The sequence below is a fragment of the Heloderma suspectum genome, chromosome 2 (assembly GCF_057233095.1).
Source record: "Heloderma suspectum isolate Gila_16-S chromosome 2, 16-S_ref, whole genome shotgun sequence".
In the NCBI taxonomy this organism is placed as follows: domain Eukaryota; kingdom Metazoa; phylum Chordata; class Lepidosauria; order Squamata; family Helodermatidae; genus Heloderma; species Heloderma suspectum.
Window position 1 is genome coordinate 323,716,328 of NC_139459.1, and position 17,705 is coordinate 323,734,032.

Consider the following 17,705-nt stretch of genomic DNA (forward strand, 5'->3'; position numbering starts at 1 on the left):
TATATGTTCCAAATAAAGATTCACCAGGCTCTCCCAGCAAGGGCATTTTGGCTTTGTAGTTCCAATCAAAGGTCATCCCTTGCCTTATTTTAATTAGTTTGTGTAGAAAATGGTATGTTTTTCATCAGTTCATTTTGGAGATTACTTTTCAAACGATAATGCCAAGAATAGTCAGTGTGCACTGAATTTATTGTCGAGTTTCAAACTAAAGGTCAGACCATTACAGATAAAAGGATGCTATTTTTCAAATCGCAGTTTGTGTATTACACCAAAAGGGGACTCTGAATTGGCTATCCCACTTTGTTTTACTTAACAATCTCTCTCTCTCCCCCTCCCCCCGTCTCTCTCTGTCTTTTTCCTTTGTAGCAGCAGCTTCAAGAATTTTATAAGAAACAACAGGAACAGCTGCAACTTCAACTTTTACAGCAACAACATGTTGGAAAACAGCCTAAAGAGGTACAGCTAAAACCCAATTTTATTTGCAACCCACAGATCACAACAGAAAGCTATATAATGGTTATAAGCTACTACCTGAAAGATCTCGCTGTCCAATAGCTGTTGCTTTCAAAACATAGCACAATGTAAAATGCTAGTAGTGTATTTGACTTAGTCTTTGGGGTTGTGTATACATTTGCTCTGGCTTACCTTCCAGATGCCTCTTGCTCCCTAGGTGGGTAGAGAAATAACATGCACAAAGTGGTACTGTGCATATAATTCCCCAGCCCAGCAGCTAATGCCATGTGCATGTAGCCTGGTAAACAAAGCTCTAGAATCTTACTATTCAGGGTAGGAGCAGGAGGATGGATCTCCTTCCCTGCCAAACAACTGATTCATGGATTCCAGCTTCTCTTACTAAGCTTCACATGTGCAGCCCTCATTATTGCCAGTGTACTGTGTTGGATCGAGACCATTGGGTGCAACCCAGAGAGAGTTCAGAGATGTCATACACATGACATTTTTCCTAGATAGTGATCTGTCTCTGAATGTCTTTGAACATTTTAACTAAGATGGGTCCCAGGAGAGGTTAGGTGAAAGTGCATTGTACTTCCCTTTCTCACACCAGTGCAGGATTTCTGATTCTGAGTCCAGGTACAATGATGGCATATTTGTCCCCTCAGGAGCAGGTGTCAGTGTTCAGCTTTGGACATTCTAAACAAGTGGGGGAAGAGGAAGTGCATCTCATTTGTACTTCCTCCCTCTACCCTCTTCCTGCTTGTTTAGCATGTCCAAAGCCAGTCCCATTGTAGGAAATACATCTGGTGTAAAGCAGCTGGAAGACTCATTTAAATAACTGGGGCTGATGCATGCAGCTCTGAAAACCCTTTCACTTGGAAGCATTTAAGCACTCACCATATCTCTGTTGTTGTGCACATTATGTTTTACCCTTTAACATAACAACTGTGCCTGCCTCTAGAACAATGATTTTAGAACCAGGGTATTGTTCCAGGGTATGTTGTGGTTCTCCAGAAGCTCCACAATGAGAAGATGAATAATGAAGAACAAGTTTCCCTGAAAGATAGTTTGTGTACCATTACCAATCATCTCCTGGAATGTGCACCCGTGTACGTGTGTGTGTGTGTGTGAGAGAGAGAGAGAGAGAGAGAGAGAGAGATACCTTGTTTCACACAGGGCAACAATGATGTGCAGTAGACTCAGCCAGTTCTCTTTTGTGAACTGACCGTGTGTGCTAGAATATGCACCAGGATCTTCTGCACATGGATTCCAGGGGAAACATGGCAGGGGTTCCTTGACAGATGATGATGTGGAAAGGGTCCCAGAAGGTAGCAAGTTTGAAAATTGCTGCTCTGAGCTGCAAGCCAAGCTTTGAGGTAACGTGCTCTATTGGGGAAGTTGAAGGAATTGAAGCTGTATTGGGGATGGAGAAGTGGCTTTTTCCTCTAAAATTGAATGAACAGATTGAAACTACCATGGTTTAAAATTAGCACAATCCCTCTGCTCCAAGGTAAAGGCTGCAAAGTTTATCCCATGCACACAGATGAGTAAAAATATTTACTATGGTTACTTACAAACAAAATCCATGATGGAAAACTTTGAAAGATAGTGATTTTGTACGTTTATGGAATTGCGAAACTTGTGGGGTGCGGTGTCCCATCTCTTCCTAAATAAATTTGTTTCAGATGTGTTTGGTGTGTATTTGCCATATCACTTCCACAACAATGGCATTGTAAATTCTACTGTATCTTATAAATGTTGTATAGATTGACTTCTACTTTGAAGATCACGGATAGACCCTGTTCGCATGTAACAACAACCCATGGCTTAATTAAGCCATGGATTGTTGAATCAAGGGTTGTCACATCCGAATCTGGGACTGTGGGTTAACTGTGGGTTGTTAACTATGAAAAACCCTTGAAGAGAACCCATAGCTTGTTGCTGGGTTGTAACTGTGGATTGTTCAAGCCATGGGCTCCTGTTATGTCTGAACCCAGAATTGTGGGTTTTGCATGGATGGTTTCATCAGGCTATAGAGGTGGCTGGTGTTGCAAAGGCTTCCAAGTTATGGGCTGGGAGCCAGCGAGGGGGTGGAACAAAACAATCTATGAATTGGAGAACAACACACAATGTGCTTGATGGTCTGGTGGCTGTGTTGTGGGTTAAGTCTACAGCCCATGGCTTAATTAAGCCATGGGTTGTCGTTGTCATTGTCTCCGAGAAAAGACATAATAGATTGTGAAAAACTCTATTGGTATTATGGACTTTTTAATGTGGCATGATTGCTGGTGGGATACCATCTAAACAGTTGTCCCTTGTTACATGTTGCTCTCATCCCTGAACTGACCATATGTTGGTATAATTCCTGTGTTTCATGTAAGCATACATTCCCAAATTGGTCCATACAATTTCTTGGCTGCCCTCAACCCTCCCTGCTTCTGTTGTGGAAAACCCAAGTTTTAAGTGAAGTGTGAATTTTTACAGCTGAGTTATGAAAATGGGGGGGGGGTATAATGGGAAACGCTGACACGAACCTTAACTATAGCCCGCTAACGGGCGCCACTATAATAAAAAAGGGAACAGATTAAAAAATGTCTAAAATGTAAATCTAAAGGACTAACAGTAATTAAAATGGAAATAGCACAGGGAGGGAAGGCATGTAATTGTGAGATATCACTGTGCAGAATGCTCTCAGCTTTGTTTTGCTGGCTGTTTTTCTAATTCAGTAGGGCTTACTCATCAGTGGCAGTTCAATGCGCGTTAATGACTCTGGGATGCAGGCATCATTCTGGACAAAGAAATGATTATTGTGCGGTCAAAAGAAGTTCAAAGACAAGAAGGGAATTTCAGTTTTTCCCTTAGAGATCCACATTCAAGAGCATATAAATTAAGCCAAATGTTAAAAACCACAGTCTGAAAGCTGACTTCAAAGTCACAACTCTCTAATTAATGAACTGCGAGCTTCAGTTTGGACAAGTCGTGGTTTGATGCGCCCATAAATCAACATGACAGGTCTGTTTCACAGTCTGAGACAGTGCTTGTCATTGAGTCGCATCAGATGTAAACACAGCAGAAAAAAAGAGGGAGTACGAAGGAGGTGCAATTGATCAACAGAATTGGTAAAAACCCACTTTTGAAGCACATTATGCATGATCACAGGAAATGGCTATAGCCTCAAGAGGCTTTCTCCTTCTGCTGTTGCTTTTTTGAATCAGATTTCTAACAACCTTCAAAAGGGAGAATAAGAATTATGGAGCTTCTCCCCTGTGGCTGCCAGGCAATAACCCCCTGTTGTTATTTTGTGCTTCTTTCTTTTCAAAGTCGTCAAATTTTAGTTTTTTAAAGATCTTTAACTCTATATTTGAAGACAAACAATAAAGGGCTGCCACTGTCATTCTTATCAGTTACCAGGGATTGTATTTTTTTCTTTCTGTTGCCACTTCTTATTAACCTCTTATTTGGTCTATTAGACATAGTTTTGAATGCAAGCCTGCATGCTGGGAGAACATGAAAGTTCAGATGAGCTCATAGGGCAGATAAAGAAATTTGAAGGGGAAAGTTACACAGCCGAATGAATGATAAAAGTTAACTCTTCTAAATTGCTGTTGTCAGACAGGAGAGCGTCTCTGACACAAAGACGATGGCTCAGAAGAAGGAAGAAATACTCTGTGTTAAAAAGGCAAGAAGGGAAGTTGGACAATGTGATGGCATTTCAATATCTAGCACAACTGATTTACTGTGGTCACGCATCTGATATCGCAGTATCCAAAGTTGCAATGAGAAAAGATTCATTCCTGTTCTAAAATGAATATTATAACATGATAGATGTAGGGAGAAGAAGGGGTTTGCACCCTTTGCCTTTAACTGCTGCTTACTACTTTTTTAATAACCAGATGGTTTTAGTAAGAAGCTGCTTCAAACAATGTACTTCATCCCACAGAATGATGCAGCTGGTAGTCTAGATGTGCATGCGCATGTGTACGGCCTGCCTGTGAGTGCAGGTGCCTGATATTAAATAATCACATGATAGCAGTTTTGTAATGTAGGCTGATGGTTGTTATTTTAACAGGTTTTAAACTTAACTGTGCCCCATTATTGGTAGCTCATAGTATTGTACCATCAGCTGAAGCATATCTAAAACTTGCAAGCAGGGGAGCTTTGACCATTAACCAGCACACTGTATATGGTACTTTAAAAAGAAGTCTTATTTGTTGTGTGTAAGATTAAGGGGGAATTTACAGCAGGGTGAACATGTTTATTACAGTGTTTCCATTTGTACAAGGCAGATCTCAAGTCTGTAACTCACTAGGTACTATGCTCTGTTTGTGTTTTGTTTCTATTAAAAATTGTCCCATCGAGCCTATGAAGTAGACTTGTGAAAAATATGATGGAAGGGATTCTTAATAAAGGTAGAAAATATCCCTCTACCTTTTTTCTTTTTCTTTTTTGCATTCAAGTTGAGCTAAGTAGATTGTTTTGATAAAAGGCCGTTTGTCCTCCAGTAGTTATGACAATTTATGTTAGGCAGTAGGGAGTAACCCAAGAAAGGAAAACAGACCTTTGACAGCAGCTTTAGGGAGGGGATCAAAAATGCAAGTTTTATCAGGATATTTCAGCATTTTAACAACTGACTACTGACCTGACAACAGGACTGCTCAGAGACCTTTTTTGTATGCATTCAATTGTGAGAAGTAAACAAACTGCCTTGTATCCTGTGTTTGGTAACTGGGTGGGGAGCACAATTTGGCAACATGCATTGCTTTTAAGTTCTTTCTTGGACAATGGGCTTGTATACTTTTTTATCCTGGCTTTTTAAGCGGCAAAAGAGCTTTCATGAGCTTTTCCTGGAGGATAGCTGTGAAGACAACAGAACAGGCATCAGTCAAGTTATATAAATAAAGCAAGTTTTAAAATATTAACTTGCAGTAAAGTGGCAAGTCACTGACATGTCCAAAGCAGGGCGTGTTCTCATACTAAATCATTCCTTTTTCAGCATGAATTTTTCACAAGGATTAATATCTGAGATGTTAAACAAATTATTAAACACTGGTTTAACTATCCTTGTGATTTATATTAATTTATTAACTCCAGGAAAATCCAGAACAATTGGATCATTTGGAGCAAGCTGATTTAAAACTGGAATCAGTTGACTTTTCAGCTTATTTACATGTTTGTTGTTCTAGCTGTAGATGTGGGGGAGAGGGATTTAGACAGAAAATCAATTAATTTTCTCAATGGGTAGAGCAGTAGCCTGAAATTGGTCGCTAATATGATATTGGTCAGAGGCTTTGTTTCCAAATCACAGTAAAAAATAAGGCACTTGTACTGTACTGTACTTGGGGTGGGTTAGGGTATTTTAATGTTTAATATGTAATTTTACTGTTTTAAATTGTACCGTTGTACATTGTCCAGACTGGCCAGGTGACCAGCCAGATGGGCGATTAAGAAATTTTATAAATAAATAGAGTATTCCTATATATGTCTGCTAAGAAGTTCCCTTGAGTTCAGTGGGGCTTATGCCAGATTGCACCCTTATTACAAAAAGAAGCTGTTATCATTTTGATTACTGCTTTGTACTGCATCATATTTTTTCTGAAAGTTTGAAAACATTAAAAATCTCCCATTTGGAAAGCCAACTTCTGCACATGTCATTTTCACCCAAAATAAATCTTGCCAGTTAAACATGCTTTTAAGAGTAGTAAACATAGTTTGGACAAACATTTCTCTCTCCTGAAAACAGCAAATACATGTTGAAATAACTTTTAACATACTAATGAGATCATTGTAAAGTACTTGGTCTGTGCAATAGAAGAATCAAACAAGAAGTGGGGTATTTCTGGGCAGTTAATAGGACCACATGGCAAAGACTGCAAACCATAAGGAGGGCCAGGGAAGTGTGCAGGGTGATGACATTTTCCTTTCCCCACCCCTACCTCCCCCATGGTCACTGAAAGCTCCACTCTGCCATTGTTGGGACCCCCTGGAGATGTTCAAGGGCAGCAGATGGCAATGTGCCCACTGCTGTGCTCAAGTACCTTTGCTCCCACCATTCCCCTTCGAGACAAACAGATTATTAGCATTGTCAGCTCTGACTCAGGGCCGATCCAGAGGTTATGCTTCTTAAGTGGAGGCTGCCAAAGAAATGCAGCTTCTTACCATGAAAGACTTCACATCTAAGAGCCCATCCTATTACATGCTTGTCGTTTCCGCCTTAGTCTAGGCCAAGTCACATGTAGTGTTGTGGGGAAAATAAATGTTCTTGCATGTTTCAGCCCACTGGTTATTCAATATTTGCATTTGTGACCTGGGTCTCAATCCAGTTATTTAATTTCTGTCATTGAAACTGTGCTATCCACAGATGGCAGGAGAAACTCCCCAGCTCCCCCCACCTCTGTTCCTGGCCATAATCTGTGGAGTCAAAGGAACAGAATTAAGTTCTTGAGTGATGCCCATTCATTTTGGCTTGTTGTGTATAGGAGAGAGAAAAAAGGGGGCAGCACCAAATGCCAAAGGCAAAGCACTATTCATTAGTTTCCCATTTTCCTCTAATACCATTTGGAGGCTTGCCTCTTTTTGCGGTCTCAGGAGTCAGTCAAAAACATTTTGCTGCCTAAAGCAAAAGATGCGCCTGCCAGCCCAATCCATGTACAGATGTTGATGGGATGGGCAGTTGAATCCTATTTTGACACTGGAGATGGCACAGCATCCTCCTTAGGGCAGTAGGCAAGCTTAAGGGAAGGCCACATGGCTCACATAGCTTTGTCCTTGACCTCTCACTGCCATTCTCTGCCCTCTAACATCTGCTGCCTGAGGCAGATGCCTCACTCTGCCCATGGTAGGGCCAGCCCTGCTGTTGGCTGGAGAGGCAGGAATGGGAGGAGCATGACTTTCCCTGTACATTTCTTTTTGCTTCCCCTATAGCTGCAAGATCTGGCCTAGTTCACTTGGTTGTTTTTTTCCACTTTGACAAGAGGAAATATATGTCTGAGTTTTTCCTCCTACTTTCTGAATGTCTCTTATAAATAAATATTTAGCCAATAACATAAGTAGCTTGCTTTTAGGGGGAACTGTTTTAAAACTCAAATACATAACCTCCTATAGGCAAACACAACTATTCTCAATGTCAAGTGTGTGTGTGTGTGTGAGAGAGAGAGAGAGAGAGAGAGAGTGTCCGTGTCTGCCAGTTCTGCTGTCATGTGGGTTATATATGTTTGTATCTGTCAAGGGTTAATTTTCTTTCTGCAAATGTTAGCTACAAAAGCATCAAAGACCTCCACCTTGATATGATTCCTAACAGATTAGGGATATTAGATAATTTCCTTCTATTTATTGTACTAGTGCACTGTATTATCTTTCTATCACTCAGATAATTACAAAGGAAATCTACATTAAGGGTTTTTTTGGCTAGCTTAAGGAATTGCTAAACACTGGCGTGATGCACTGATATTTTACACACCCAGAGTTTTCCTCCTGTCATCATACAATAAATACAAAGATACTTATCGAAACTGCAAATGCTTTTTCATGGGTTCTTAAAGAACAAAAGCAAATAAAATACAAGATGAGCAAAACCTAAAGGCTTTCTTAAGTGAAACAAAATTAAGGACTCTGAAGCCTCAAGTACTGTACATATTAAACACATTCAAATAAGATGTTGTTTGCTAAATTATGAATGTGTGTAATTAAAATCTAGTGGCTGTTTCTGTGAAAGATTTACAATGTTATTTCATCGTTTGTCATGGCTAATTAACAATATTAGATGAAGTTTTTCTTCTTCAAAGGTCTGATTTTTTTCTCATTTATTTATGTCAGAAGTGATAAACAGAGTAGTTAAAAGCTTCTCTGGGTGCAGCAGTGAGAAAAGCAACATGTTCTTTTACACCTCAAAGGTTCAAGGTTCAGATCCCGGCAGAGTATAGCAACTTAGTCTTCTTCCGAGGGCGAATAATTAATTTTTTTTCCAGAGCGCTGGTTTTAAAAAAAAAAATTAAGTGGAATACCACAGGAGAGAGAACTGTGAATTGATTGATCGCATGACAGAAAGAGCCACTATGGAAAATGCAATAAATTAACCAATTGGAGCCTTAATAGCTGAGGCAATTCTTTAATAAGTAAATAGAGCATAGCGTAGGGTTATTTTTCATTACAATTAAGTGTATATGATATGATGGTGTGATCTTACGTTCTGTGTTTGGGCTTTTCAGCCTGAAAGTTCATGAGAATTTCACCAACGGGCAATCAAACCAAGGTTTTGAACTGCAGCAGTGTCTACTAAAAAAAAGACAGGAGAATATGAGTCAATTCCATCATTGCATTTTTTGCAAGAATTAGAATAATTTAAATGTGACAGCAGGGTTTCCTGTACATGCAACATGAACTGTGAAGTGCCTGCCCAGCTTGCTAATTCTGCACATCCAGGCCCGTTTGACATGAAGCTGGAAGAAGTGAGATCCACACAGGCATGTTTTTTTCACATGCCTGCCACTGTATTTAAATCCGACCATATTTGCCAGAGTAAAGAAATACTTCTGGTATTTCAGGGAAGACATAAAGGTTGGGGTGGGAAATAATTTAGTGTCATTCTCCTAGATTTTTCCTAGACAAAGAACTATTTTGGGAGCGCTTAAATTGATTTTTCACTCTTTCTCTTGGAGTAGCAGATCCTTATGCCATATCACAAACTGTTTTTGTAACTCCTCTCAAGGTTCATGAGCAGTCTGTCTTGCACCATAGGGGCCAGAGTCAAAAGTTTGAAGAACGCAAATCCAGACCCTCTTGGGCACAGAAACCACAAGGACTAGAATTTTCATGTGTTAAAGCTAGAATTGTTCACATATTCTACTAATAGCCTCTGGAGGACACAAGTGCCTTGATGTCTTTGTTGCCCAGTAGACACTTGTTGTTTATCCTTTATAGAATAATAAAGAACAGTAGCTTCGCTCTGAAACTGAATGTTGTTGTTCAGACGTTAAGTTGTATCCAACTCTTCATGACCCCATGGACCATAGCACGCCAGGCCTTCCTGTCCTCCAATCTCTCACGGAGTGTGCTCAAGTTCATATTCATTGCATCGGTGATGCTATCTAGCCATCTCATCCTCTGCCGTCCCCTTCTCCTTTTGCCTTCAATCTTTCCCAGCATCAGGGTCTTTTCCAGGGAGTTTTCTCTTCGCATTAGGTGGCCAAAATATTGGAGCTTCAGCTTCAGTATCTGTCCTTCCAATGATCAGTCAGGGTTGATTTCCTTTAGGATGGACTGATTTGACCTCCTTGCAGTCCAGGGGACTCGTAAGAGTCTTCTCCAGCACCACAGTTCGAAGGCATCGATTCTTCGGGGCTCAGCCTTCCTTATAGTCCAGTTCTCACAGCCATACGTTACTACTGGGAAAACCATAGCTTTGGTTATACGAATCTTTGTCGGCAAGGTGATGTCTCTGCTTCCTACTATGCCGTCTAGGTTTGCCATAGCTTTCCTCCCAAGGAGCAAGCATCTTTTAATTTCATGGCTACAGTCACTGTCTGTGATGATCTTGGAGCCCAAGAAAATAAAATCTGTCACTGCTTCCATTTCTTCCCCTTCTATATGCCAGGAAGTGATGGGGCCAGATGCCATGATGTGAGTTTTTTTAATGTTGACTTTCAATCCAGCTTTTGCACTCTCCTCTTTCACCCTCAACAAGAGGCTCTTGAGATCCTCTTCGCTTTCTGCCATTAGGGTGGTATCGTCTGCGTATCTGAGGTTGTTGATAATTCCCCCAGCAATCTTAATTCCGACCTGTGACTCATCCAACCCGGCGTTTCTCATGATGTATTCTGCATAGGGCGACAATATACAGCCTTGTCGTGCTCCTTTCCCAATTTTGAACCAATCGGTTTTCCATGTCCGGTTCTTACTGTTGCTTCTTGTCCCTCTTACAGGTTTCTCAGGAGACAGGTAAGGTGGTCTGGTACTCCCATCTCTTTCAGAATTTCCCACAGTTTGTTGTGATCCACACAATCAAAGGCTTTAGCGTAGTCAATGAAGCAGAAATAGACATTTTTCTGGAATTCTCTTGCTTTCTCCATGATCCAGCGAATGTTGGCGATTTGATCTCTAGTTCCTCTGCCTCTTTGAAACCCAGCTTGTACTTCCGGTAGTCCTCGGTTCACATGCTGCTGAAGCCTAGCTTGTAGGATTTTGAGCATCACCTTGCTGGCATGTGAAATGAGCGCAACTGTACAGTAGTTTGAACACTCTTTGGCATTGCCCTTCTTTGGAATTGGAATGTAAACTGACCTTTTCCAGTCTTGTGGCCACTGCTGAGTGTTCCAAATTTGTTGGCATATTGAGTGCAGCACTTTAACAGCATCATCTTTTAGGATTTTAAATAGCTCAGCTGGAAGACTGTCATCTCCGCTAGCTTTGTTGTTAGTAATGCTTCCTAAGGCCCACTTGACTTCACTCTCTAGGATGTCCGGCTCAAGTTCAGTGAGTGCCTCCTGAACAATGTTACGAACCTCTGTCCATAGTTCCTCAGGCACTCTTTCTATCAGGTCTAATCCCTGAAATCTATTCCTCACCTCCACTGTATATTCATAAGGGATATGATTGAGGTCATACCTGAATGGTTTAGTGGTTTTTCCTACGTTCTTCAATTTAAGCTGAAATTTTGCAAGAAGCAGCTCATGATCTGAGCCACAGTCAGCTCCAGGTCTTGTTTTTATTGACTGTATGGAGCTTCTCCATCTTTGGCTGCAAAGGACATAATCAATCTGATTTCGATATTGACCATCTGGTGATGTCCATGTATAGAGCTGCCTCTTGTGCTGTTGGAAAAGAGTGTTTGCTATGATCAGCATGTTCTCTTGGCAGAACTCTTGTAGCCTTTGTCCTGCTTTGTTTTGTACACCAAGGCCATGCTTGCCTGTTATCCCGGTGATTTCTTGACTTCCTACTTTAGCATTCCAATCCCCTATGATGAAGAGGACATCTTTTTTGGGGTGTTAGTTCTAGAAGGTGTTGTAGGTCTTTATGGAACTGATCAACCTCAGCTTCTTCGGCATCAGTGGTTGGGGCATAGACTTGAATTACTGTGATGTTGAATGGTTTGCCTTGGATTCGTACTGAGATCATTCTATCGTTTTTGAGATTGTACCCCAGTACTGCTTTTCCCACCCTTTTGTTGACTATGAGTGCTACTCCATTTCTTCTAAGGGATTCTTGCCCACAGTAGTAGATATAATGGTCACCTGAATTAAATTCGCCCATGCTTGTCCATTTTAGTTCGCTGATTCCCAAGATGTCGATGTTCAATCTTGCCATCTCATGTTTGACCACCTCCAGCTTACCTTGATTCATTGATCTTACATTCCGGTTCCTAAACAATATTGTTCTTTACAGCATTGGACCTTCTTTTCACCACCAGACATATGCAGAGCTGAGTGTCCTTTCGGCTTTGGCCCAGCCCCTTCACTCTTTCTGGCGCTACTTGGAAATTCCCTCTGCTCTTTCCCAGTAGTATATTGGACACCTTCCGACCTGAGGGGCTCATCTTCCGGCATCATCTCTTTTAGCCTTGTGATACGTTCCATGGGGTTTTCTTGGCAAGAATACTGGAGTGGGTTGCCATTTCCTTCTCCAATGGACTACATTTTGTCAGAATTCTTCGCGATGACCTGTCCATCTTGGGTGGCCCTGCACGGCATAGCTTATGGCTTCACTGAGTTACGCAAGCCCCTTCGCCACAACAAGGCAGTGATCCATGAAGGGGTGAAACTGAATACAAACATATTAATAAGATTTTCTGGCGAAGGTAGTCATTAGAGGTAGAATTTGACCATGATTCTGCAATTAGTAAAGCCACAAATCTAATCAGTGATTGGGGATTGCTTTAGCAGGCTGCACAGCTGGTGACCCATCAAGCTGAATATAGCCTACCAGCCATAGAATATGTAGCTAGCCATAGGCTTAACAGCACCCTAGTTTTTATACTCCTAATGGGGCAGCAAAACCAGGAGGTTTATCAAGCCCTTGCTATGCTACCAAACTCAACTCCTTGGAAAAATAGCTAGTGGGACACAAGTTTGTGTAGGCATGCTTTACAGTAATAGCCCTTTGCAATGCCTGTGCAACCGTGTCATTTCTGTGGAGGATCTCCACTTATGGAATTCCCTCCCCAGGCAAATTCACCTGGTGGCATCATTACTTTCTTTTAGACACTAGGCCAAATCCATCCCATTTGCTCAAGCTTTTAACAGCAATTAATGCAGACTGGCTGCATTTGTGGGCATTTGTACTGCCACTTCCCTGCATTGTTTAATTTATTTTAGTCTGTTAACTATTTATTGTAGCTTTAATTAAAGTTATAAGTTGCCTTGAGGGCTATTATAGTGGAAAGTCAGGATATTTATATGTGTGTGTGTGTGTGTGTGTGTCTTGACACCCTTCTTAACTTCTTCTTTGGTGTTTATGATGAATGAAAGGGGATATTGATATAAAGCTGAAGTATATAATTTTTTTGTTTATTTCACAGCCGCAGCAGCAACAGGTGACTTCACAGCAGCTGGCCTTTCAGCAGCAGCTTTTACAGATGCAACAACTGCAGCAACAGCATCTCCTGTCTTTGCAACGCCAAGGTCTGCTAACAATTCAGCCAGGCCAGCCCACCTTGCCATTGCAGCCTCTTGCTCAAGGTACATGCAAAGTTTTGAGGGCCACTGCTGTGTAAAATGAAGCGTGCTCAGGCTTAATCGTAATGTGACAAACCAATCCAACATTAGAAAGATATACACTGTTAGGAAAGCATTTCCTTGACACCTCTTATTTTTCTACTTAATGGATGGACGAATCTCTTTGAGAATTAGGTTTTGGTTCCTTTTGCTAACTGAAAACCTCAAAAACTAATGTTCCAGCCTTGTGAGTCTATCATGTCCATGTTGGGAGACCTTTATTTAGTATAGGCAGTTTTTGATACCAGAGAATAGTCAAGCTGATGCTTTTAACCTGATGAGCTTCGCTTGGACCCAAAGCAGGCATTACTTTAAAGATGTAGGTAACAGTTACACCTTTTTCTTTTTTACTCTAGAGTAAGTTTAGGAGCCGAGATCCAGATTGGGAAGCTAGCTTGGGGGATAGGGAGCCTTTAACTCTCCCCACACTTCAGGCCTGATCCAGATTGTTGGATGGGGTGTCTGTGCCTGCAATTTATATTGCCAAACAGTAATACCTATTTGGGCCCCAATCTAGATAAGGATTGCAGTAAGGAAAACGGGTTAAAGCCCTGTTCCCTCCCCAAGCTAGGGTCTTGATCTGGGGAAAGTAAAAATGGGGGGGAAAGATGTAGCTGCTAGCTGCATCTTTAAGGGCCCAATCCTATCGTCTCTAGACAGCAGCTAGATGGCCATAGGATTGGTCAGTTCTCAGAGAACCTCCTCCCCTCCCCCACTGCCTCATAGGCAGGACGGATCATCCCCACACTCTGCGCTCAAAAGAGCAGTGTGGAGTGGGGGAAAGGTGGCATTCCTGGGGCGGGGAGTTCGGATCTGCTGATACGATACTTCCTATGTGTTGTCCAGCCTCCCCACCCTGCGCTCCGAGGTCCTGTGGCTAGACAGCCAGAATTGGCCATCTAGCCATGAATACGGGTGGCTGGAGTACAGAGGGGATGATCCTGTCTGTGCTCCTCCCGCCCTGCATTGGAGAGGTGGTCACCTCCAAGTTCGGAGGTGGTTGGATATCCCCATAGGATTGCTCCCTAAAGTCACGTCCTTGGTATAAGAATAAGTGAACTGAGAGTTAAGCAGGTAAAGACTTCTGTGTAACTTGAATGCTTTTTTTACTCACATGTTTGAAAGTGGATAAAAGGGCTCATATCTTCCTACCTTTTAAAAATGGAGCTATCTGTATTCACAAATCTTGAGATTAACATTAACTCAAGCTGTTCTGATTAAGAAGGTTCACTATGGACTTGGCTTTGGGGAAGGAAGTGTTTAAAATGTGATGCTGATGTTTTTAAGAGACACGTTTTTCCTGCCTCCCCACATGTCTGCAAAATTTGAATAGTCACTTTAATGACTCTAGTTAGCTCAGTTGACAGATTTTGTTAAGGCTTCTACTGGTTGTATTAACATTCATAGCAAATTAAGTCTCTCTCTCTCTCTCTTTTCTCTCCCCACTCCAAGTTTCTGTGTTCATATTTGCTATGATAGTTAAAGTGATGTGGTTTACAACCATTCCATTCCCTCCCTGTAATTTGAGAACTGGTGATAGATTTTTTCCTTTTCCCCACTAATCCTGAATTCACTGGCAGAAGTCTTTAATGTTCAAAGTGTCCAGTTGTTAGTTGGTTCCTAGGATTCTACCTGGAGGTGAAATTGAGAGCAATCCTTGTGCTCATGTGTCCCACGCTTTGTCCCTCCTCTGCTCCCTTCTGAAGAAAATTAACCACTGAACTAGGAGATGTTATATTTATTTGAACCCAGTTACCTTCTCCCTGCATTAATTGTGAAAGAGCATTTAGGACCAAGACCTGCTTTTGATTTCACTCTGGGTAGAATCCCACATGCCATGTAATGATTGAACAGACCTAAATTCTTAGTGGTTTTATGAAGGAGATGGTGGATACATTACAAACTCTCACTGTTCCTGAGAAAAGTTGGGACCACTGGGAAATGTACTTGGTGTCAGGAGTGTTATTGACAATATTAAGGCTTAAAAAAAAAAGTTTGAAATCCTAGGGGTGGCAGAATTATAGGAGAAGGCATGCAGGCTACTGCCATTTTGTACATGTAAAAAAATTATAGCATAAGTTAATTATACCTTCAGATTTATTGGTAAGAAACATCACAAGCTGTTCTTACATACCCACCCAGTAGACTCTGGGCTCTGCCTTCCTAATTTTTCCCCTACAGTTCGTATACTATTAACTTGGCTTGGTGAGGTTCATTGTATAGTACATCAGTTAAGCTGTCCAAAAGAGGGCAATTGGGCAGTGACAAGACACGCTCATGTGTAATGTGAAAGAAATGAATGTGGTGATGCATGAAGTGTAATCTGTGCAGCAACACATCAGAGACACCAGTAGGTAATTCAGCAGTCATGACACTGATTGATAGGCTTCACAGTGCAGTATAACTATTAGTTCCCACAACATTAGGAAGGGGCATATTTAAAATGGGATGAGCACCAGAGATCGGGGAAACATAAACAAAGGGAGGTTTGATTGGTCAGTGGATAGAATTATTTATTTATTTATCCCCTTCTTGATCTCTTATGATTTCATTGGGTTACGGGGAAGAAGGGAGAAAATGTAACTTGAGAATTAAGGCAGGTCAAAATACAGTACATTTTCTTTTCTTTATCGAAGGAGAGATCGGATGGCTTAAAACTGATGTCATTATGAGGTTTAAATCAACTTTCTGCTTGCTTGAACATGGTCACCTGGGTATGGAGGTACAAGGACAAAAAGAGGTTGAGCAACTCTAGTTGCCTTTGAGCCAGTGAATACCTTGGGTTGCGAAATCGAGTTCCATGAACAGTAATCTGTCAACTGTCCCCACAACATACATTTTTTACGCCTGTGCCTGCATTTTCTTTTATAATGAAGAAGATACTTCTCCTAGGAAAAAGAAATACAGCAAAGAAGAGTGTGAGAGCCCCGGTTTGTAATAATAATTGGCAATGAACACTTAAATTATAGACACCCTGTTCATAACTGACAACAGTTGTAAAGTACAGAAAGAACCTTTACTTATTGAAGGTACACATGTGGTTAAAATACATCCTATTAAAGCAGTTGCTACCTCCTTGTTTTGGTTTTGGAATTACTCCTTGAAACAAACATTTTTAAAGTTTTAAACAATCCTTTGTCTATTGTCTTGCATAAAATAGCATATACTCCGTTATATAATTTGTTTGATCATTCTTGCTTTTCCACTCAAAGACATAAATGATCTAGGCATTACGTCTGTACTCAGAAGCAGTGATAAAACAAACCACATTTCAGAAGCATTTCCGGCAACTAGACCTAGCTGTCTAGAAGCAGGCTACAAAATGTAAACCTAGGGAAGAAACTTTCATATTCCTGGTAGGTACCAAAAAAAGAAGACTATGGTCTGATAGTAATGTCAGTGGAACTTGCTTCTAAGGAAATATTTGTAGGGTTGGTATATTTATTGCGCTCCTGTCGCTGTGGTAGAATAAGATAGCTATAGGTCTCCACCCTCAGTTTGTACATGACAAATTGCTGGCACAATTTTAGAAGCAAGAATAAAAAGGTGGTTCTCTCCAATATTAAAGTGACTGTTATTCAAGTGTTGGTGGGTTTAATGTGATTTTAACATTTATACTGTGCCATTAGCAGAGGGCCACCCTATTTAATAAACCTTCGGAGGCGCTTAACCAGTTGCTCTAACTTTTTGCGCTCTCAGTTATCAAATATAATTATCTATGGAGCTAGTGCTAAAAGCAAAACAAATTACTTGCTAAACATCTCATAATAATGTTGTCATAATTTTTGAAGCACTGATGTATGTCACTTAGGTCTCTATGACATCATAATTGGCTTCTGTTGCCTAATTCTATCTGATCTGTAATGGTCATGTCAACGAACTGCCCCAGGTGCTTTTACAAACAATTTGTCTGCCTTTTATATAAAAATTTTGGGCTTTCTTCACATTATTTTGTACACAGAGGTAGTCCTCATTAATGTTATTTAATTACACTTTTGTAGTAGGTTTAGATAAACCCTGCCATAGGTTTGCAACTTGTTAATTCACCCTTTTGCCCTTGATATATTGAGAGGCTTTGTGCAATTGTAGAGATTTTTTTTTATCTTCTAAGCTGAAAAAATAAGGCAGCAACATAGAAATACCTTACTTTTAACATCTAGAGTTGTTTATATGAAGATCTCACAATTGATCAAGGTGATGATGACGATGAGGATGAAAATGATGATAGCAAAAGTCTTTTTCTCATATTAGTAGATCCCCAAAATAAAAATTATGTTGACTTATGTGTTCTAATATCAATAAGTTCCCATCAACAGACAAGTGCATTCACTATTGTTTCAGCTGAGTAAACAGTGGTGAAAGGGTCAGTCATATTCACAGGTAATTGTTAGTGTGGAGACAGTCCTGTCAAGCATGTTAGCTAAAAATACATCCCACACTGTCACTTTGCTAGGTGTTTGAAAATAATAGTCCAGTTGCAGCTAAACAAGACACAGGATTGTGTCATGACCTTTCCCTTTGTTTGAATTGCCTCAGAGGTTTAAT

The 17,705-nt window shown here is 40.8% G+C and overlaps 1 protein-coding gene across 49 annotated transcripts in view; it reads left to right on the plus strand.

The window, feature by feature from the left end:
* Window positions 1–17,705, plus strand: part of FOXP1 (forkhead box P1) — a 724,900-nt gene that overhangs the window by 581,624 nt on the left and 125,571 nt on the right. For 37 of the 49 annotated variants that reach the window (XM_084840386.1, XM_084840360.1, XM_084840382.1 and 34 more), the window contains 2 exons: window positions 367–456; window positions 12,965–13,124. In XM_084840386.1, the coding sequence (XP_084696512.1) occupies window positions 367–456; window positions 12,965–13,124 (250 nt within the window). The remainder of the gene's footprint in view (window positions 1–366; window positions 457–12,964; window positions 13,125–17,705) is intronic. The other 12 variants (XM_084840383.1, XM_084840385.1, XM_084840390.1 and 9 more) reach the window with 1 other exon arrangement.